General features: G+C 46.2%; 1 protein-coding gene across 2 annotated transcripts in view; it reads left to right on the top strand.

Moving 5' to 3' along the window:
- rassf8b (Ras association domain family member 8b) overlaps window positions 1–19,959 on the top strand; it is a 61,455-nt gene extending 41,496 nt beyond the window's left edge. Inside the window, exons 3-8 of one of the 2 annotated variants that reach the window (XM_063216876.1) lie at window positions 4,361–4,729; window positions 4,982–5,310; window positions 6,991–7,335; window positions 8,108–8,245; window positions 12,946–13,102; window positions 15,363–19,959. In XM_063216876.1, the coding sequence (XP_063072946.1) occupies window positions 4,361–4,729; window positions 4,982–5,310; window positions 6,991–7,335; window positions 8,108–8,245; window positions 12,946–13,102; window positions 15,363–15,484 (1,460 nt within the window). In that variant the 3' untranslated portion in view covers window positions 15,485–19,959. Of the gene's footprint in view, window positions 1–4,360; window positions 4,730–4,981; window positions 5,311–6,990; window positions 7,336–8,107; window positions 8,246–12,942; window positions 13,103–15,362 lie in introns of both variants that reach the window. The other variant, XM_063216875.1, reaches the window with a different exon arrangement.
- Window positions 19,960–23,805: the final 3,846 nt, after the last annotated feature.

The raw sequence follows: 23,805 nt of genomic DNA, 5'->3' as shown, positions 1-23,805 counted from the left end.
AAGATGGTGATTGATCTGTCCCAGGCCATAGGTGAGACAATCACTGAACTCACAGATAGAAGGACATAATATTGGTGTAGCATCAGAATGCCGTATCAAGGGCTTTATTTTATCTTAGACTGAAACTGTTTTAGTGGTTCATCCACTAAAAGGATGAATTCACTTTTCTACCTTCCCTCAGCTCTAACTTCACAGGTGTAAAGGGGCAGGCCGTCACTGTCTGATTTGACTGACAGGCAATTCCACATTCAATCTGTTGGGTGACTGTAGAGAAAAACTGCTTATGGAAACGTATAGACATTTTTTTTAACTTTCTTACAAGCGCAAAGGGAACCATTTATTTATCTCTGGCCCAAGTCATACAGTACAGTATATAGGCAGTGGAAAAAAGTAATGCTGCATTTTCTTTCTCCCTGAATCAGTTTCATTGCATCACAGTTTTTTCGTATACAAATGATGATGAAATGTATCCATACTGAGTTGGTACATTTCTGGGTAGATCTTTGGCGATGAAGAGGATCCTGAGTTTGCGGAGTCACAAAATGCAAACAACTGTCTTTTTTCAATGATCATCTCCAGTACAGTAGTAAGGACTAGAAAAGGCCTGGGGGCGATGTACTATAAAGTGGCACGCAGAACAATTTTTCAGTCAGAAAAGTATTTTTGGTCCTGCTGTGGACTAATGGTTGGGCAAGCCCTAAAAATATTAAAGAAAGAAAAGAAAGTATTCTTTATTATGTAGAATGATTTGTTGAGAATGTAGAATAGAGTAGAGTAGAGTGACTTTATTAATCCTGGTGGAAATGTAGGTGTCCAACAGCATGCACAAATATACATGAGTCCTCAGTGTTCAAGAAAATAGCACACACTCAAGGTGTCACCTTAGCAGACTTTGCCACGGCTAGTTGTCTTCTTAGTGGGCAACGACGACTGCTTCAGAACCTCTTGACAGTACAAGCTGAGCCACAAACGAGTCAACAATATTAACTTTCACACAATGTCAAGGTGTCTTCTGCCAGAGATTGGTTTTATTGATGCGGGTCATATTGATAAGTGTCTCCATCTACAGTATTTGTAATGTAGTCCAACATGGCTCTCAATCTTTAGGATTTGCCTGCCCTGCACACATTTGAACTGTCACCGACCTTTCAGACTTTTTTCTGCTTATTTTAAATTACGTAAATGGGGAAAACAAGGCGCACAATATAGCTGAGAAATTCCCTGGATAGGACTCGAAAAGAAACTTCAGCACTGCAGCAGCACCACCGGCATCGGCAACAGTGCAGGCAGGCTGCTTTTTTGAAAAGTCATCAGCTGAGAGATGAACACAAACACACACACACACACACACACACACACACACACACACACACACACACACACACACACACACACACACACACACACACACACACACACACACACACACACACACACACACACACACCTCTGTCTTTCTCCCTCTTTCCATCCATCTTTCTCCTCTCCTCTCTCTCACTGTCTCCCTCTCTCCCTCTCTCTGTGCGGAGTGTTCATCCGAGCGAGTAACGTGGCCGTTCCACCATGTTGCACCCAGCGCCGTGTGCTTCCAGCAGTTATAGCAGGACACCTAGCCCCATGCAGCCCGCGCCATCCAGCCCCGCGCAGCCCCGCACAGCGCTACACCATCCAGCCCAGCACAGCCTGCCCTAGCCTGTAGCCCCGTCCAGAGCCACTGTCTGCAGCATGGGCAGCAGGGAGGCAGGGAGGGCCCCCCTCCCCTCCCACTGCTGCATCAGGTCTCCAGGCTTTTTGTCCTGGCCGGCACGACTGCTTTGATTCAGTGGAGGATGATGAAGGGGTAGAAGAGGAGGAGGGTGGAGGAGGAGGGTGGAGGAAGAAGAGAAAAAAAGAAGCGGATGACGAATGTGTTTCTTTTTCATGTGGTTCCCCCCTGCTGTGCTGAGACACCCAGACTGTGGCTCGCCTTCTTATCTGCGGTCCAACAGAAAAATATTAAGATTAAGATAGAAAAAAAAACATACACACATGTAAGCAAAACATACAGCATATACACTCATGTTAAGCATGTACATATGGACACTATTTTATGTTTATATATACATGGGCACACACATTGTATACACATGGTCAGTTATATTCCCATAGCTGGTCGAAATTCGATTGCGTGCATATGTTATCACTCTGTTACCCCACATAACCCTCAACCCCCACCCTCCTCAATCCCACTCCTTCAAACCTCCAACCTCCCTGGGGCTCTTGTCCACAGCTCTCTCTCTGTACAGTACTTCAAGGCAGTGGTTACCGTACATCAAAACCGCGCTATAAGATTAAACACTACTGTGCTGCAAACACTTGATCATCACTCGTGTCCACCCCTGCATCTCGCATCCCGCCCCACAGCCCGCCGCCCGCCGCCTGCCACCCCACAGCCCGGCGCATCACACGCGAATCGCTTCGCTACAGTTCAAAAAAGCCTTGCAAGATGGTTAATGCGTGCCATGTTTTGCCACCCAGCATTTCTTTACAGTACGTAGCTCGGAGGCCTCGACATTTCGCGTGGAAAAATGCATGGCCGATTTGCCACTACATCATTCCGCCTCTTATGGCTTGGCAGTCCGACCGACGGCTATGATTCTTCCAGGCTTCCAAGGCAATGGGTGATCTCCCCACCCCCATCCCAGCCACCATCCACCCACCCCTATGCCCACAAGCGCCCACCATCCACCCACACACCCATACCCATACCCTCCTTCTCTCACCCCACCACCCTCCTCTCTTCACCAAAGGCAATGGGAACTCCCCCCGCCTCCACAATCCACCCACGACATCCATACCTCTCCCTGCCCTCTAATCGCCCATCACCCCCTCCTCCGCGCTTCACTGTAGTCCAAGAAACGCCACCGCATGCCTAACACAGCGACCCTGTTCCTCGCCTGATCCCCCCGCTCTGTCAGGGAGACACCCTGTTTTGCACTTTTAACATGCACATAACTTCTTCTTTTTTGCATTCCCCGTCACCCTTGGCAACAAGTGGGCTTTGTTGCTGGCTTCTCTTTTCATGTGGCAGCCCCCCACCCCCACCTCCCCACCCCCTCCTCAGAGCTGGGGCTGTGGGCTGTGAGCTACAGTATTGTTCCCATTTTCTCAGAAACATGGAAATGAGATTTTAAAGTGGTTGACCCCTTTCATAGACAGCTTGGCTGAGCTCCCTCTCATTTTTGAGATTTGTGTTGTTGTTTTTTCTTCTGTGGCTCTCTGCGGTCAGGTTTGGATGAAGTGACAAAGTCCCCCTCTCTTATTCCCGCACAATGCCAGAGTGACTACAAAGCCGCAGTATTATTATTTATTGGAAATGTTTTTTTTGTTTTTTTTTGCTTTGAAATGTGGTTGTTTTTTGTTAGTAACTTCTTTGAAGTGGATATCGAGTTGTTACGTTTATTTCTGGGATGCAGTTGTAGTGGTAATGTAATGTTTCTTTGGTCAACTTTCAAAGCTAACAGTAACCGTTAACCGCTCAATGACCTGAACCGAGTGTATCACAGTGAGAGCCGCAGGAGACTGTTCTTGCATTTGCATTTCATATGAAGTGTTGCGTAATATTGTATTGTAGTCATGTTTACTTATCCTGGCAGAACAAGGAAACGTTTCACTAATAGTTACTACAGAGGTCGAAATACATACAATACAATACAATACATCATGTAGCACCACTATTAAATTGGCTCAAAGCGCTTTTTAAATACACATACACATACACACACACACACACATTACCACATTCACACACCAGCTCTGGAGGCAGCCGCATGGCGCCAATTGTCCGGGGTTCATGTGAGAAAGTGCACACACACACACACACACACACACACACACACACACACACACACACACACACACACACACACACACACACACAAACAAAGACTAAAGTCCTTTAAAAAAAGATAATGCTGGAAACAATCATAACACAGCCTAATTCCATTGCATCAAGACCTAGCCTACTTGTGCATGATGCCAATCACTCACTTGCTCTATCCAGGGCAGAGTTCCAAATGCATGTTTATTCATAAGACCAATGTTGTCTTTGGTGTTTTTTTATGTTGCTCTTATCTACTCCAAACTGAATGAAAACATAATAACACCAGTTTTGTCTCTTGTTGTCTTCCCTTTCTCTGTCCAGGGGAGGCTGGGAGATACACAAGCTCGAAGAGCTAAAACTGCATCTTTCTTTCAACCGTGTTCCCATGTGTTCAAGCTCAGCAATAAGTCTATTCATAAGACCCGTCATGTCTTTTGCTCTCTTCCATCGCTCTGGGAAAATACGAATGACACCCGTTCTGTTTTTGTCTGTGTGCAGGGCGAACCGGGAGGTACACGCTGATCGAGAAATGGCGGGAGACGGAGCGGCACCTGGCGCCGCACGAGAACCCGGTGGCCTCGCTCAACAAGTGGGGCCAGTACGCCAGCGACGTGCAGCTGGTGCTCCAGCGCACCGGGCCCTCGCTGAGCGAGCGGCCCACCTCCGAGGGCATGCCACCGGGGGTTGGCGGTGGTGGGGTCCCGCCGCGGGTGCCCGAACGCGGCCTCTACCGCCAAAGCCTGCCGCCCCTGGCCAAGCTGCGGCCTGCGGGACTCTCCGACCGCTCGCTCAAGCGGCGCGAGCCCAAGCGCAAGTCGCTCACCTTCACCGGCGGCTCGCGGGGCCTGCGTGACATCTTCGGGAAAGGTCAGCCAGAGTGTATGATAATGTTTCTTTATATATGAGGACTTTTGTTGCAAAACGACATTCACCATTTTTGACTTTTGCATTTTATTGGAATTGACTGTTCAGAAATCCTATCCCTCTATATATGAATTCTTGCCATTCAAATATTTTGAGAACATACTTTCTGTTGAATGTGTTACATGAGTTATTGTACTTTGTAAGCTTTGACGACACAGACATTCCCGTGATGTAAACTGATATTTCAATGTGCAGGCCACCACCAACAGCAGCACCAGCAGCAGCAGCAGCAGCAGGGCCACCACCACCACCACCACCACCCACTCCACCACCGCGCCGCCACCCCCATCGCCCACGCCTACCAGCCCGGCTCCGTCACCCTCACCCAGGCCAGGAACGGGGCACTCACTCCCATCCCCATCCCCATGGCCGCCCCCAGCCCCACGCAGGAGCTGAGCCGCCTGGTGCACCTGCAGCAGGAGAAGCTGCGCTCGCTGGAGAGCTGCCTGCAGAGCTGCCAGGCCGAGATGCAGGCCTGGATGGACACCGGCAACGCCAACCATGCGGACCACCACAGGCTCAAGGTGGGTGTGTGTGCTTGTGTGTTTGTGTCTGTGTCTGTGTCTGTGTCTGTGTCTGTGTCTGTGTCTGTGTCTGTGTCTGTGTCTGTGTGTGCGTGTGCGTGTGTGCGTGTGTGTGTGTGTGTGTGGGTGCGTGTGGGTGCGTGTGCTTGTGCTTGTGCGTGTGTGCGTGTGCACATGCGCGTGCCTGCCTGCCTGCGTGCCTGTGAGTGGGAGTTATTGGTTATTTTGCTCAGGGATATAATATTTTTAAATCTTGATTATCTATTGATAACTGAATGAAGTTTGAGTGTGTGAGATTTTTTTGTATAATTTTGTCAGGGATATTGTCTTTTTTGTTACCTCATTATAACAGGAACTGCATGTTGATTCCGTTGTGTGCTTGTTGCACTATGTAGATTTATGTGGTCAGGATGTTTGTGGGTGTGTGAGGTTTTGTGTACTTTTTAAATCTTTTTTATCTCAATTATTTATAGGGCGATGCTGTGCCCGACGTTTCTGTGTACTTTTCTCGTGGGATACTATCTTTTTCATCTTGATTATTTATTTGCTTGCTCAGTACAAGGACTGTATGTTAATTTCATTGTACTTTGTACATTTCACAAATAAGAGATATTCCATTCCACTGCATAATATTCTAAGGAGAAAGATGAGATGTTGGTGGCCCAGGTTTTTGTGTACCTCACTCAGGGATTCTATCTTTTTATCTCTTAATTATTTATTGCTTTTCCAAACAAGGGTTGTGCACTTGTTGTGACAATGACAGCAGTGGTTGTACTTGTTGTGACAATGACATAATATTCTTGTATGGGATTTTTGGGTAAGCTCAATTCATGACTCAGACTTACTGTAAAGACTTAACATCATGCTAACTGATAGTTGTCATATAGGTGGTTTAGGTCCTTACATGTGGCCTGATTGAAAATTTGTTTGATATTTTGCAAATGGTGAGAAAAGTGTGACAGTTCTCCTTCACTCCAGGGCGACATGAGTAGCTAGTACTGTATGTAGGAGATCAGGGCTGAACTTCATGCTCCTCTAAAAGCTATTCTTTTCTCCATTCCAAAGAGGAGGATGAGGACGTGCTAAATGATTACTTGTACTTGTTACAAGACAAATAAAAGATAAGGCTTTTTTTTACTCCAAGGAGGACAATGAGGAGGTGTTGGTTGATAATTATTCCCATAATGAATGCTGTTCTACCAGTGGAATGCTGTAATAGTCCTTGAAAAAGTTAACTACCATAGTATGATATAACATAGGGTCTTCAATAATGCACTACGACCTTCTGGTAACAGCAAATGTATCACGCCATGTCTTCACGGGTTAAGATGAAGATTGTTTGCTGTTGGTACAGTTGCTACGTTTACATGAGACATTTCATTCAGAATTAATTCCTTTTAATTCTGAATAAAGCTTAATCCCGCTTTTAAAACATCATGTAAACAGCTCTTAATTCGGAATTGAAGGAAAGATCAAAGTAAACTCGACAAAACGATTTAATATGGAATTATTCATTCGGAATTAAAAACATCATGTAAACGTAGTGATTGTCAAATAAAAGATATCTCAAGAGGAGGATGATGAGGTGTTCGTGGAGAATGAAAACAAAGATTATGTGCCTATTTGTTGTATTTTCTGCAATGACAAATAAAATCTACGTGTGTCTTTCCACACTCCAAGGAGGAGGATGAGGAGGTCCTGGTGGAGACCGAGGAGGAGGTGGCCGCGGCGGAGGAGGAGGAGAGGCGAGCGGCAATGCGCGAGGACGAGGAGGAGCAGGAGCTCCTGCGTCTGGAGCAGCAGCTGCGCAGGAACGAGGCGGAGATGCAGGAGGAGGAGTTCTGGGAGAACGAGCTGCAGATCGAGCGCGAGAGCGAGCGGCAGCTGCGGGAGCAGCTCCTGGAGCTGAGGGCGCGCGTGGGGGAGTGCGAGGCGCGGCTGTCCGAGTATGCCGCCCGCATCCAGGGCATGGAGGCCGGCCTGGAGGCCGAGAGGCTGCAGCAGGAGATGCAGGAGACGCGGCAGGTGAGCGGGAGGCACAACCTTCTACATCAGTGGTTCTTAACCTGGGGTGCGGACACCCCCTGGGGGTGCGCGGAACTTTGTTTGCGTTGAGGTTGTGATCAAAATTCTGCTAGAGAACATTATACTTATGCTAAATCAAAACCAAATTTTAGTTTTGGTAACCATGTAAAACCATTGAGGTATTGGGAAATGTCTCAAGCAAGAATCATTGTAATGTATCACTTAGATCATTTTTTACTGCATATACAGTACATCTGTAGAAGTTTGGGTCAGGTGTGCGCGGCTTGTCTTAGGCAAAGGTAAGGGGATGCTTTAAGAAAAAAGGTTAAGAACCACAATCTTCCATACTGTACACTACATGGCAGAGGGGAGACCAAGTCACTAAATTGCAAGTCACAAGTACTGTAAGTCTCAAGTCCTTCCCTTACAGGAAATGTGGCAGGTAAATACTCAAATACACTTTTCTACTGCAAGTTTTAGCCATTATTGTCTATTCCTGGTGTATTGTTCTGTGTTTAAAAGGGCTCTCGCAAAGTTAGTATATGGCAGCTTGCTTGCCTGAAGACAGGCTAAGTCACCTGTGCCGGAAGGAAACTGTCAGGATTTTTGCTTTCTGAACCCATAATTGACACCTCTGATCCTGATTTTAATTGCTATGCAGGATGAAGAATAGAATAGAATAGAATAGAATAGAATAGAATAGGAATCCTTTATTGTCATAATATTCAGTACAATTATGTATTTAAAAAAATCCATCAAATGTTCTCCCCAGGCCAATGAGGAGGAGCTGCGTGTGCGTCTGGAGAAGGTGAGGGGGGAGCTGGATCTGCAGGCACAGCACACCGCACGCCTGGACAACAGCTGCAGAGCCGTGGACCGCTCACTAGGACAGTCCAGCAAGAGGCTGCAGGTGAGGAGAAGCTGGTGGACACATGGCACACACACATGCCCAATTACACTTCACTTGACGCCAGCGTCATTATGCATGACATGACGGGGTCATATTAGTGTCAAAGCAGTGTCATGACACAGTCATGGACGAGTCATAAACATTATGTCCATGTCATAAATGTTTTATGGTCATGAAAAGTTGACATTGTTGGGGTTGTCTTTACAACAACCAAATGTCAAGTAATGGCAACGGTCATAATACATGGACATGATACGCCCATGACTGCGTTACCACACTGTCGTGTCATACCTATGATACCGGCGTCAAGTAAAGTGTTACCTACGCTACTATCCCTTCACCCTGCAAACGCAGATACAGATCATTGCTCACTTGGACCCCCCAGCAAGAAGTTGCTGGTCAGTGGTAGAGGCATGACGCTGGCGGCCACTAGCATACCTACAAAAACAGACACACAGACTCTCACCAAGGGAGACACGTACATAGTTTTGCCTGGGCTGGGCCAAAGTCATCTTGAAGCCCCTGCATATACACATTCATCCTCTCATACACAGACATACTCTCAACATGGACTTACTCACTCATGCTCCACACACTCTTGCCAGCTCACAAAATTAGGCTCAGGGCAAAATCCTTCTCCTGTTGTCTATGGCTGTGGTTCATTAAAGTAATTAATATCTTGACTTGACATTCTGACACACCGTCACAGAGAAAAGCTGGCAAACGGCAATTTGTGAACAGAATCCTTGGCAGGTTTGAGGCCTATAATAGCAGCCAGCCTGCATTACGCCGTGAAAAGTTGAGATCCTGAACTAAATTCTTTTGACAGAAAGAGGTTTTTAATGTGTTCTCGTTCACTTTCGTTCACCCTATACAAGGTAGGAAGGGGTGGGGGGAGGGGGTGTCCAGTTGAATAATCTTCAGTTGAATAATCTTTCTGGCATGAGACACAGGTTAGCTAATGCTAACGCTCCCCGGTCCTGATCTCTACTGCTGTTCTCATTACAGGCTGAGATAATGATCACCTTACCCAACGGTGGCATGATTAGCCTTGGAGGTTGTGAGTGACTTAACCCTGGGGGAATGATTAGAAAGTTCAGCCAGGGTGGGTACGGTGTGGAGGCCTCTGTGGGGCTCCTTTTGTGAGGACGTGCCCCCGTGGCTGGCCACCCCCTGACACTTCACCCCCTGACACTTCACCCCCTGCGCTTCTCTAGTGCTAATGAAATGAGTTGGGACAAATCTCACTCGAAACCTTGAACTTGCTTAGAGCCGGTCTTAAGCCCCACCGCACACCGGCTCCGACAAGTGTGCAGTGCAGAGACCTGTATTCCCTACATTTCAATCCCAGGCTGGAAAAGTAAAAAACATCACTTACTTATTTGCAATGTATTGGGATGTAGGCATACTATGTTTCTTCTGTCCGTGCATTTATTGTTACACAAGTGATGTCACTTATGAGCAATTAAGCCTTTCTCATTATTTGTGTGCTCGTTAGGATCCAAAGTAGATGTTAATGGGTCAAAAGTGGCTAGCTCTAGTACAGTAAGTACATCTTTTCTACTAGACAAATTGAAATTTAACCAGCATTTGGCCGGTTGCCTGGTGTTCTTTTTGTTATGAAATGAAAAAAAATTAGGGTGTAGTCCCATGGCCTTGGCGGAGGTTTGCACTCTCTGAGTAGAGTGCTTCTAGTTATTATTACATTACACTGACGCACTTTATCCAAATAGTTAATAGTTATTTCATTACAAGGTATTGGTTATTGTCCCTGGAGCAATGGGAGGGTAGGTGCCATGGAGGGTTTGGGATCCGAATCTACAACCTTCCGTTTTGAAGACCAACTACCTAACCATCAGCCATGAGTGACAGGTTGGGCTTTCCTTTTTCCTCCCTGAAAGCCAGCGTTGACATCCCCGTGCCCTTCATGCATATTTATAGCCCCGTCTCCACCCCAAAGAAGTGCTTGCTCACAGTCGGCCTCGCCTCAGCTACGTTTTTCTTATCAGCACGAGGTATTTCCATTCTCTAATAAGAGCCGAGCCGTTTCGCGGCGGCATCACGAAGGAATGTCATGCGAATGACACTGCGTCATAGTTGTTTACCCTTCTTTGCCCAGTAACGTCCCACTCCACCCACCCCCACCCCCACCCCCAGGGCCGTTGACAGCTTTTGACTGGGCCCAGGACAAAGTTATCTGAAAGGGCCCCCTCACCCAATACGTACAATGTAATGGAGACCCAATTCTGGGGGCCCTCTCTATCTGGGACCGGGGCAACTGACCCCTTTGTGTCCCCCCCTGTCGGCTTCCTTGCCCACTCTGGAAGTTCACCTCTACCACAAATCAAATTAGGGGGGCTGTGTGTGCCGCAGAGCTGCGTGTGCGCCTCTGTCAGTTGTCCCAGTGTTTTGCATGACAGGCAAACAAGAGCGGGAGGCTCGACGCTCGCTAAATGGGATTTGCTAAGTGAAGCTAATGGCTCATTGTGAGAGGAGAGAGTTCTAGTGGGCCGGGCAGCCCCTGAAAACATCACATGGAAACCTGCAGCGTGATAGCGGGCGTTGCAGCAGGGCCATGGTCGGTCTTCCTGCTGTCCAAACAAGCTGAATGGCTCATGGAAAGAGTGACCACTGTGCGTGTGCGTGTGTGTGTGTGTGCGTGTGCGCGTGTGCGTGTGCGTGTGCGTGTGTGTGTGAGAGAGAGAGAGAGAGAGACAGAGAGAGACAGAGAGAGAGAGAGAGAGAGAGAGAGAGAGAGAGAGAGAGAGAGAGAGAGAGAGAGAGAGAGAGAGAGAGAGAGAGAGAGAGAGAGCACAAGAGAGTAAATGAGTGGCCAGGTCTTGGCCACCATAGTCAGATCAGGCAGAGCTGGGTCCTCTCTCTGCAGTGCTGGGGAAGGTGCTGCATAGTAGATGACTGGAGGTGTGTGGAGGTGGAGGTGGTGTTATTGTTATTGGGCTGGTGGGGGCGGTGGGAGGGTCTGGGTGTGGGCGTTGTAGATGAGGTGGTGGTGTGTGGAGATCAGTGGTTCTCAACCTTGTTTAAACAAACGCCCCCTTGGCCTCATCACAAGCCTCACAACGCCCCCTTGGCCTCTTCATAAGCCTGACAACGCCCCCCATTAGTATTAAAAAATCAAAGAAACGAATACACCCCATTGGCAACTAAGCACCGGCCCCTCTCAGCTGTATCCTTCTCAACGCCCCCTAGAGCTCCCCTACGCCCTAGAAACACTAGTGGAGATGGTGCTTTTCTGTTGGTGGGTGGGGGTTTGGTTTGGGTGTGGGGGCTGAGGAGAAACTACCGCATAGTAGCTGACTGGAGGTGTGGGATGGTTGTTGTTGGGCTGGTGGGCTGGTGGGGCGGTGGGAAGGTTTGGTTATGGGGGGCTGAGGAGAGGGGGAGAGGTGAAACTACCGCATAGTAGATGACTGGAGGTGGGATGGTAGACTGATGGGGTGGTGGGAAGGTTTGGTTATGGGGGGCTGAGGAGAGGGGGAGAGGTCTCTGAATTATGTAACACCTCGCTGGGAGCCAACGGTGAGAGATGAAGTGCTGGGGCTGGATTAAGTGTGCCTACAATGCGTCAGCTCTCTTTCGGGGTTTGCAAACAACGTACTCTCTCTCTCTCTCGCTCTCTCTTTCTCTCTCTCGCTCTCGCTCTCTCACTCACTCTTGCTTTCTCTCTCTCCCACTCCCCTCCCTCATTTTCATCCCTTCTTTCTTTATACCTCCCTCCTTCTCTCCTTCTTCCCCACTCTGTCTCATCGCCCCTCCTCCATCTATCTCTCTCTTGTTCTCAATCACTTTCCCACAAACACACAGACAGACAAACAAGAGACTTAAGCACACACACACACACAAACATGCAGGCTAGACGCACACACGCACACGCACACGCACACACACGCACGCACACACACACACACACACACACACACACACACACACACACACACACACACACACACACACACAAAGCCTAAATGGTCTTGCGTCAATAACTCGAAGAAGGGGAGCGAGGGAGGGTATATGTCTATGAGCAAGGGGCCCCGGTGTGGAAAGTGATTTCATGCTGGCGCCTTTGAAAAGAAGAGGAGGAGGAGGGAGTTGTGGGATAGGATGAGGGGGACCTATGGTGAATTATTATTAATTGGGAGTGGTATGATTGCATTGTCTGTAGTCAGGGAACAGTGCAATGCAGCGAACAGAATTAATAACATAACACACTGGAGATGGGAACCGAGCCCGAGGTCGCCTGAGGTGGGACGTTTGGAACAGGGACCGTACAGTGATATGTACATAATGACATGAAGCTGTTTCAGTGATCTGGCAACGTTCGTAATACAGTATGATGTCTACGTACAAGAACCAGGCACAATTCCCTCAAGGGAGGTCATAAAATCACTCCTAGGATTGGTCCTCTGCTGGATATATCAGGCATATTTTCAGGATATTTTGCTGGGTCCAAGAAGAAGTCCGGTTGTTTACAAGTCAATCATTTTGTACCTGCAGCATGCACAGTACAGATGCTCTCAGACTCAATACAGATGTATACAAGCTTCTACTTACAGTACCTTCATTTGGGGTCCCTTTTTTCATGTATTGATTGATTGATGGATTGATTGATTGATTGATTGGTGGCTTGATTCGTGGCTTGATTGGTGTCTGAGCTGTGTTGTGTTGTGTTGTGTCAGGAGAAGGAGCAGGAGCTGGAGCAGCTGACCAAGGAGTTGAGGCAGGTCAACCTGCAGCAGTTCATCCAGCAGACGGGCACCAAGGTCACCGTGCTGCCCGCCGAGCCCACCGAGGAGGACACCGCCGGCACCGACACCGGCACAGAGCAGACTGGCACAGGTCAGCAGAGGGTCGGATGCACGCACACACACGTGCACCCACGCACGCATACGCATACACACACACACACACGCGCACACGCACGCACGCACACACACACACACACACACACACACACACACACACACACACACACACACACACACACACACAGTACACACCACACACACACACACACCACACACCACACACACACACACACACACACACACACACACACACACACACACACACACACACACACACACACACACACACACACACACACACACACACACACACACACACCAAATCAATACACACAATAGTAGCAAAGTAAAATGAATGCCTGCAACATTATCTGCATACAGTACCTCCTAGTTCCAGTTGCTCCTTCAAAGTTCCAGTTTCATTCCCATATGTATTATAAACAAGCTTTTCATTTTCTGAATCTGGAAATCAGAAGAAGAAAACACCCAGCAGTGTTGTTTATCTACTCATCCAAAGGTTGACCGCAGATTATAGCTCACAGGTGACCCCTTGTGGCGGATAAGAGAAGTTGTTATTACATTGATGGTGCCTTGTGTTTTTTGCTGGTGCAGTGAGATCATTGAAATCCTTCTTATGCAAGAGGCCACTTGGGATGGCAATAATAATTGGTACCAGCTTTTAGGAGGTAACTGCATAACTTACTGATAACTTCATGTCAGACAAGCTGGAGTAGGTTCTCGGTGCACTGGGAGTTATTTTCTCTGTAAGATTTCTTTGAAGGCGTCTACGGAAGGGTGTCATGTAACTGTTGTAAGTATCACATGGCACATGTCTGAAGCATTGCTGACAGAGTATTGATGTTTATGACTGTTGTAATTTGGCTTATGGAATGTCACGTTGTTGACAATCTCAACTTCACTTTCCAAAAAATACAAATGGCACAGTATGACATCGGTCGATAATCTGTCGTTAATGTTCTTGATATGGGTCATGTCATTCTCATGAGGATTATCTGACACCCTTAGGTACACCCTTCAAATTACGTGTTTCAAATTTCTCTGTATTTTCAAGATTGGTGAGGGCAGATACTCAGTATGCATCACGATAGCCTGTTTTTAAATTAATTAATTTATTTTTACTGTAAGCATTTTCAAGCCCTGCAGCCTGCACCAAAAAAACCGAGAGCCCTGGAGTATTAAGTTTGTAAGAGTTTTTCTTTCCCAGGATTTTCTACTTGACTTCCTTCCCACGCATTTCATTACCAGAAAGCATCAGCATAATAACAATCATGAGGCGAAAACTTTGTGGAAATGGGGCGAGAAGTAGGGCAGGTCGGGACCTGGAACTAACTCAGGCTCCTGTCAGATGTAGTGAAGCGATGTAGTGATACCACTCACCACCACCACATGTTCCTGTCGGGAGCATGTCCCAGCCCCAGGAATAATAATATTCGGCTATAAATGACTGGAGCAGGAAATCAGGAAAAACTTCACGCAACAGACCTGGAGTGCATTTCTCGAAAGTGTAGTTGTTAGCAGTTAGCAACTTGGGTAGTTGTCAATGGGAAATTGCATTGCAAACAACAAAATAGCTAATATGGTTAGCAGTTATGGTTTCGAGAAATGCACCCCTGTGTTGTGTGCAAGCCTTCCAAAAAGCCCACTGGTGCCCAGCTGACTGCATTGCCGTAGTAGTGCACTAAAAACCTAACAAATCTACCAGGGAAGGGGGCTAAAGAAGCCACATTTGATCAGTTTCTTTTCATTCTATGACGAACAGTTATCTGTTTTTTCCTCTCCAATTCAAACATCAAAACAGTGATTTTACATGCAGTCACAGTATATTACCAGGAGTGAAGAAGCACAATAAAAACATTTTTTAAATAATTTGGAAAATATACTTAATTACAGTATTTCAGGAAAGTGTTCTTATTTTTTTCCATGACTTGCCTTGTCACCTTCTATAACTTACCCCTCCATCTCCATTTGGTTTTTATCACTGTCGAATAATGGGGTTAAATTGTAGGTTGTTTGGGTGGGCGCTGTGGTGCAACGCGCCAAGCCCCCCACATTTGGGCTTATAGTACACCCCACGGGGACCCCTTCTCGAGTCCGGCCGGGGTCATTTCCCAGCCCTACCCCATCTCTCTCTCACAATTGTTTCCTGTCTCCTCTCATACTGTCCTGTCATAATAACTTAACAACAACAAAAATTGTAGGTTTGATTATTTTTCTCCATGGCAGCCCTGTCACCTGCTATAATTGCCCTCTCCTGTTTCTCCTCCGTGCAGAGTCAGCTGACCCCAACCCCCCCCTGAAGCGCCTGGGCTCGGGCCGCCAGCTCCCCAATGACCTCCGTGCCCTCCAGAGCCCCCACTCCTCCAGCTTCAACCCTGAGGGCATCTACGTCTGACCTCCCGCCCCGGCCCGCCACCGCCCCCCTCCTCTCCAACACGTCATGTGATGTGATGTGAGGGGGACAAACAAATAATGTGTGCGGTGAGGTTGGGTTTGACGATGAAGGTGAGGGTGCAGTACCGGTAACTTTAGCGGGGGAAGGAGATCATATGAGATTCCCCTCTTTGATGTGATCTGGCTTTTTTTTTTGGAAGACGTTAAACGAATGCTTTGGGGCGCAGACCATGAAGATGTTGATGGTGATGGTGATGGTGTGCATGAGCCGTGCCATGGAATCTACCAGATCTAACCAGCCTTGCCCAGAGACTACCTATCTGGGCACAGATTCCGCAGCATTCAGCCCCTTGTTTTTGGGAGGTGGGATTCTCTCCTCCACGCATCTCCAACGGTCCCATCTCTGGAATAAAAAAGTGTTTGTAGCATTGCTGGCCGGTTGGTGGCAGGTGTTGGCCTCAGCGACTTGGGAGGGTTTTCCCACTCTGTTGGGGATTCTCTGGAGTGTGGCCCACCCACCCAGGGGATCAGGAGCATGTGATCCACCCTGGGAAAAAAAAAGAACGAAAAACAAAAAAGACTCGAGTTCTCATCTTTGCTGACTTTGTCTTGTGATCCAGCGAATGCGCTCTAAGCCTTTGGTGTCAAACCCAGCCTGGATTCTGGATCAGTGCAGGATTTCAAGTAAAACCCGGGGTCTTCTATTAGCACTGCTGACACACTGCATACATATACTATCACACCGAACAAAAACAAGGAACTTGCATCCGTGGCTTTTGTCGCACATAATGATTGATCTGATAAATCCTTTAATCATATCTATTTTTATTTTGTTTTTCTTTGATTTTCTTTTCTTTTCATTACTCCTCATCATATAATTATGATAATCTGTGCATGTAGAGTATTACATGTCGCCTTATTATATTTTTCTGAAATCATAAATTTGCTGGATGGTTGGAGTGGTAAGGAAGTGTCTTCAGACAGACAAACTAGGACACAGCTGTGATGTTTTCCATTTTTTCATGTTGATATTGTGGCAGCTAAATCCAAAGACCTCCAAATGAAGATGTCATACTCACTTAAATGACTTAACCATGCTCTTCTGTCAATCTCTGCTTTTCTCTGTCTTTTTACATACTACACATGTGCATGCATTCACACATGTACGGACACACACACACACACACACACACACACACACACACACACACACACACACACACACACACACACACACACACACACACACACACACACACACACACACACACACACACACACACACACACACACACACACACACAGACACACTTTATAGCACTGAACACTCTTAACAAAGACATCCAACTTCTCCAATTTCTCTGCAAGAAACTTTTCTGTCACAAACAGGCAATTCTTATCCTCAGTATTGTTAGTGTTGCTTTTATTTAATATTTTTTGAATACTGTATGTTACCATATTGAGCAAAGCACTCACAAGCGTATGTATGCAAAACTCCCTGTGATGGGCTACATTACACTCCAAATCAGCAAAGCAAGTTTTTATTTTTACTTTTTTTGTTTATTTTCCTCTCATATCATTCGCATTTGGAGCCTGTGGACCCTGGGATCATACACCACACATATACCAAAGCCAACGACTCCATGTGGGTAGAGCAGACTGATTGTAGCCAATCTTTAAGTGTACAAGTGTATAGTATAGCGTAGTCAATGAGTTACCAGACAAAGCTCCATTACTTTTTGAACAAATTCCATAGAAATGGTGCCAATGACCGGATAGGAAAACCTAAAGTTGTGCCCTTGAGCTGTGGACAGACAGATTTGACATACTACATATCCACATATATACACCCAAGTTTACAATTTTTTAGCTCCTAGTGTCCGGATGACAGGAAAGAAGGCTGAACACATTTAGCCACATAGCGGAGCCACATTTGAATTGCCATGCTGTCCCCTTTTCAAAAAAAAAATTCAAATGAACGGAACAGCTTGACCTCAACATCCGAGACCTCATTTCAAAACTAGAGTGAAGAAAGTGGGAGTTTTTTATTTAGTGAAGTGCTTGTTACCAATTGGCTAGCCAGGCAAGTACTCATCTGCACTTCCCTGCTGGTCCGTAGTGTAGCTGTGCTGCTTTTCACAACCTCCTCAAAAAAATGATGATGATGATGGTGATGGTGATGATGATGGAGAGGGCTTTGTTTTGGCCTTTGATGTGAGCGCAGTGGAACACAGTAAATTCTGTGGTGTTAATTCAACACTTTGAGAGTATGGCCAACACTCTGTAGTGTTAATGAAAAGATTTCGGTGGTAGGTAGCTGACTGCATTAAAGTCCAATTGCCTGACAACTAAACGTCTTTTGGTAACTGTATGAATGAGAGTCTTGGCAGACACTACGAGAGTTGTATTCAACTCGATCAGTGTTGAATTAACTCTGTAAAAGGTTGCTGTGACCCTGGTCCTGGATACCCGTCCCCTTGCACGAACAAACAGCTATCTCTCACTTGATGCAACAGGAGACTGACAGCATGCCTTACTGAAAAATAATGTGTAAATATCCAGTACATATCACTTAACTTAGCAAAGACAAAAATACATATTTTTAATGTTAAATAATGCACAATGCTTTTGTTGTAAAATATGTTAAAGAATAGCTAATATGAACTAACTTTTTTATTTTTGTTGTTTTATTGGAGGCTCTATCGGGCAGTTCGCTCTCTCTCTGCATGCACTGATGATTTTGATTGAAGTTTTGAGTTGGAAGAGATTGCAGGTGTGTGTGTGTGTGTGTGTGTGTGTGTGTGTGTGTGTGTGTGTGTGTGTGTGTGTGTGTGTGTGTGTGTGTGTGTGTGTGTGTGTGTGTGTGTGTGTGTGTGCATGTGTGTGTTTGTGTTTGTGTGCGTGTGCGCGTGCGCGTGCATGTGTGCGTGCATGCGTGCGTGTGTGTGCGCAAGGTGTTGAGTGATTGTTTCTTTCTAGCCCTTGTTGACATGTAGTACTCCGACTATGCAGTGAAAACACAGTAAGCTCTTTCTCAATGGAGACAAATCAGCCAAATTTCTAGTGAGACTAAGAATTGAGAAATCCCAGCGCAAACCAGACAAAGACATTAAAAACATCAAGAGCTGAGGCTTATGTCTCAATCCCCTGCCATTTGATGATGTGAAATTAAAATGATTTGAGGTGGACACATAAAGGGCAAACTTATCCCCTGTCCAGTCCGCTATTACTTTTCTGTCAGTGAGCCATACAAAAATCTATAACATTTATGGAAGGAGTCAAACATCAAATATGATCTGTCCATTTTATAATATATTGTTTTGAAGTAAAAAAAAAAAAAATGTTTGACTTATTAGAGATGTCCCAGTTAATGCTTGAGCTAGATCTGAAGCTGTAGCTGAACCAAGTATTGTGCCTTTAGAATGTCTGGTAAAGCCAGTAGAACCCCTCCCTTTTGGCATGTGGGTTTGCCATGTAATGACAAGTGTTCCATGTTGGGAGAGGATTTTGTTCAGAACTGATATGTGAAATCAAAGACTAATTGGCAAATTGCTGATTACCCTGAATTAGAAGACCAGGGGAATCTAATCCGTTTTGTTCCCCAAATCTGTTCCAAGGAATGCCCACTGATTTGTCCACATCAATTCTGAAGGAGTTTCTGTGTATATCTTCTGGTTTTGATGATGTGTGCTATTGTGTTTTTAGTCCCAAAGTAATGACTTTTAAAAAACATTGCAATATTTTCTTTCGTGCTAGATGTAGCAGTTTCAACGAACAATGGGGATAACGGCACAACATTTGCTAGATATGCATTGCTTTAGGGAGCTAGCTGGGATGTTGCTTACTTGTCTGGGAGGGGTGGGGGTGGGGATGAGAGAGGGTTGAAGAAGCATGTGTAGTGATCTATTAAAACCCTCTTGTCTTTTAACTAAATATTAGATATCTGGCCATCTTGGTATGAGAGCAAGCAATAAAAAGGGGTGAATATGGACGGGACGTGATCGAAACCAACAAATGAAGTGAAAATTGTCAAGTGCCAAATTAACACACAAATACAGTCAAAAGTTTTCCTCTCGTCAACTGACACTCTTTCAGTACACAACAAAATGGATTCTATCCAACTGCCAAACTCCCTGTATGTGGGGTTTTGAAATATGGAAAAATGTGTAGTGAGGATTTGCTTTTCTTTTGTTTTTTAAATAACCTGTGACTTGGTGTACAAAGAAGCGTTATGTCCACATGCCGTGACAGACTGGACCCAAACAATCAATTATCTTTGTTTTCATTTTTTTAAATTGATGTCAAAGTTTTGGTGAAAATGCCAAACGTGAGTGTGTCGATGCCTGGAAAGATGAGGTGGGGTGGCAGGGCTGCCACATTTGGGAGAACAGTACAGCAAATTATTCATGGCAACATTGTTACGAGCTGCTGTAACTCTGTACAATACAAAAATAAACTTTAGAAAAGTGCTCAATGGATGCTGTGTTGAATCTCTCTTCATTGAGTTGTTTGAGAAGTCCACCTCTGTGTTCAAACCTGTGTTCAAATCTCTTTCTGTTGGCTCCTATTTATTGTTACATCATATTGATCACAAAGCTCGACTGTCACCCTGGGTAATTATGCATTTTGTCTGAGTGAAGTGCACTTGAACAAGGGCCTATTTCCGTTATGGTGTCATGTTCTGACTTGGCGTGTCTATTGTGACATCATAAACCTGGTAATGCATGTTTATGTACTAGAGCAAGCACATGATGTTGTCATTATAATGTCATGTTCTAATCACAAGACAGTTGTCTTTTTTCACAATATTTAGGACACAGGCCATTTAGTGACTTATAGACCTGTGTTACTTAACTGGGTGGGTCGGGACCCAAAAGTGGGTCGCAGAGGGGTCATGGGTGGGTCGCATAACTGTTTGCAATGTATTAATTCACTCTTTTATTGCCAGTTGTAAAATGAAGACAAGATGATGCTGTATAGAAAAAAAGACTCAACGAAAGTCTATCTTCCAACTAGAGGAGTATAGTAGGCCTATCAACAAATTGTTAATCCCCAATCCTCAGTCCTCCTGGCTCAGAATTACAGTTTTGTGCAACAAGAAATGGGGTCACAACTTGATGACTTTTTAAAATGAGGGTCCCAAGACTAATCCTGTTAAGGACCACTGTCATAGATTATTAGAAGAGTTTAAACTCAATTCTGCGTTATTTAGAATTTAACAGTGGCATTTTGGATTAGTTGCACCTGCCTGAGTGACTTTGTTTATACCCCAAAACAAGGAGCATACAAGGCAAAGCCCATCCCCCACATCGGCCTATCAGACCACCTAACGATTCTGCTACTGCCAGCCTACAGACAAAAGGTAAAACTCACCAAACCAGCTCTGAAGGAGGTGAGAAAATGGCCAGAGGGAGCCGTGTCACGACTACAAGACTGCTTTGAAACCACAGATTGGGACATGTTCAAAACAGCTGCCACCCACAGCAACCACATTGACATTGAGGAGTACACAGACACCGTGACCTCCTACATCACAAAATGCATTGATGATGTTACAGAAATAAAACGCATCACCACCAGGGCCAACCAGAAGCCATGGTTCACAGGAGACGTTCACAGACTGCTGAGGGCCAGAGACAAAGCCTTCAGAGCAGGAGACGTAGCTGGCCTAAAAGCAGCAAGGGCAAACCTGTCCCAGGGCATCAGGAAAGCAAAAAAGGAATACTCGGACAAAATAACAACACACTTCAAAGACAGCAGAGATGCACAGAGCCTGTGGCAGGGCATACAGGCCATCACGGACTATAAGCCCGCACCACGAAGCTGTGACAACAACACCTCTCTGCTAAACGACCTGAACAGTTTCTTTGCCCGTTTTGAAGCACAAAATGACACTCATCCACAGAAAACTCCCCCTCCCCCCCATGATCAACCCCTGTACCTGTCCTCTGCCAGTGTGAAGAGGACACTGGCCACCATCAACCCACGCAAAGCAGCTGGCCCAGACAACAGGATTTGCAGAAGAGCTGAAGGATGTCTTCACAGACATCTTTAACATCTCTCTGGAGCAAGCAGTCATCCCATCACTTTTCAAAGCTGCTACCATCATACCCGTGCCGAAGAAATCATCACCATCAAGCTTCAATGACTACCGTCCTGTAGCACTGACGCCCATAATCATGAAGTGCTTCGAACGGCTAGTCCTGTCACACATCAAAGCCACCCTACCCCCCACCCTGGACCCCTACCAGTTCGCATACCGAGCCAAGCGATCCACGGAGGATGCAATCTGCTCTGCCCTCCATCCAGCCCTCACCCACTTGGACAATAAAGACTCATATGTGAGAATGCTGTTCATTGACTTCAGCTCAGCATTCAATACCATAATACCACAAACAACTCATCAGAAAACTGGACAAACTAGGTTTCAGCACCTCCCTCTGCAACTGGCTGCTGGACTTCCTGATGCAGAGACCACAAGCAGTACGGGTAGGGAATAACACCTCAAGCACCCTGACCCTGAGCACGGGGGCCCCCGCAAGGTTGTGTTCTCAGCCCCCTGCTGTTCACGCTGCTGACACATGACTGCACAACGACCCACAGCACTAACCATCTAGTGAAGTTTGCGGATGATACAACACTGGTGGGCCTCATCACTAAGGGCGATGAGACCCACTACAGAGAAGAAGTAGACCTGCTGGCCAGATGGTGCCAAAGACAACAACCTCCTGCTGAATGTCAACAAGACCAAGGAGATTGTTGTCAACTTTCAGAGGGTCCAAAAACAACTGCCACCACTGACCATCGACGGTGTTGCTGTGGAGAGAGTGAGCAGCACCAAGTTCCTTGGAGTGCACATCAGCGACGACCTCTCTTGGACCACCAACACTACATCACTGGCGAAGAAGGCCCATCAGCGTCTCTACTTCTTGCGCAAACTAAAGAAGGCAAGTGCTACACCCTCCATCATGACAACATTCTACAGAGGAACCATAGAGAGCGTCGTGTCCAGCTGCATCACAGTGTGGGGAGGAAGCTGCACGGAGAAAAACAGGAAGACACTCCAGCGTGTTGTGAACACAGCGAAGAAGATCATTGGAGTACCACTCCCCTCCCTGCAGGACATTTACACCGCACGCCTCACCCGAAAAGCACTGATGATCATCAAAGACACAAGCCACCCTGCACACAAACTGTTCAGCCTCCTGCCCTCTGGAAAGAGGTACAGGCGCCTCCGTTCCCGTACCACCAGGCTTGCAAGCAGCACGATGCATCAAGCAATCAAGATACTGAACACTCAACCCACTCTCCCTTCACTGTCAGCCTCTAGCCAGCCAGGCCACTGACAACGCTCCCCCCCTCATCCCCACCACCATATCTGCGACTGAACATTCCACCTGCACTACTACATCTGTGACTGAACTTTCAACCTTCAACTTTCAACTCAAAACATACACATGCACACACACACACACACACACACACACACACACACACACACACACACACCACGCAGACACACACACACACACACACACACACCACACACACACACACACACACACACACACACACACACACACACACACACACACACACAAGCACACTGCACTTTCTGCACTAAACCCAAACATACACACAACTCATACTCACACACATACACACACACACACATACACAGGACAGTACACACACACAGACGCACACCGCACTTTCTACCTGCACTAAACACACACACACACACACACACAAAACACACACACACACACACACACACACACACACACACACACACACACACACGCACACGCACACGCACACAAAACACATACAAACACACACACACACACACATACTGCTGCTGGTGTATTTAATAAAAACCTTTTTTAATTATTTATTTCTTCAAATGCTACTATTACTATGTCAGAACGCTATAAAGGACTTTTAGAAAAAGAACAACAAAATACCTCCTCTTAATGTATGTTCTCTACAAGTCTTCTGTTGTCCAGTCTTGCACTTTAAATGTCTGTATGAGCAATGTCTACGTCCATACTGTCTATGTCCATGTATGAGTACTGTCTATGTCTATACTGTCTATGTCCTTACCTAGATTAGTCTATGTCTGCATGGGAGAGCAAGAAACGCAATTTCAAATTCTTTGTATGACCAGTGCATGTAAAGAAATTGACAATAAACTTGACTTGACTTGACTTTTGGGGAAGATCTTTAAGTTGGGTTACAAATAGTCAACTCTACAATATTAGCTACTGTATGTTCCTTCCTAAAGTGCCAAAAAGCTGCATTGTTATGACGCGAGGTATC

The sequence above is a fragment of the Engraulis encrasicolus genome, chromosome 15 (assembly GCF_034702125.1).
Source record: "Engraulis encrasicolus isolate BLACKSEA-1 chromosome 15, IST_EnEncr_1.0, whole genome shotgun sequence".
NCBI classification, from domain to species: domain Eukaryota; kingdom Metazoa; phylum Chordata; class Actinopteri; order Clupeiformes; family Engraulidae; genus Engraulis; species Engraulis encrasicolus.
Note: the sequence above shows the minus strand (reverse complement) of the source record. Positions and strands in the feature narration are given on the sequence as shown.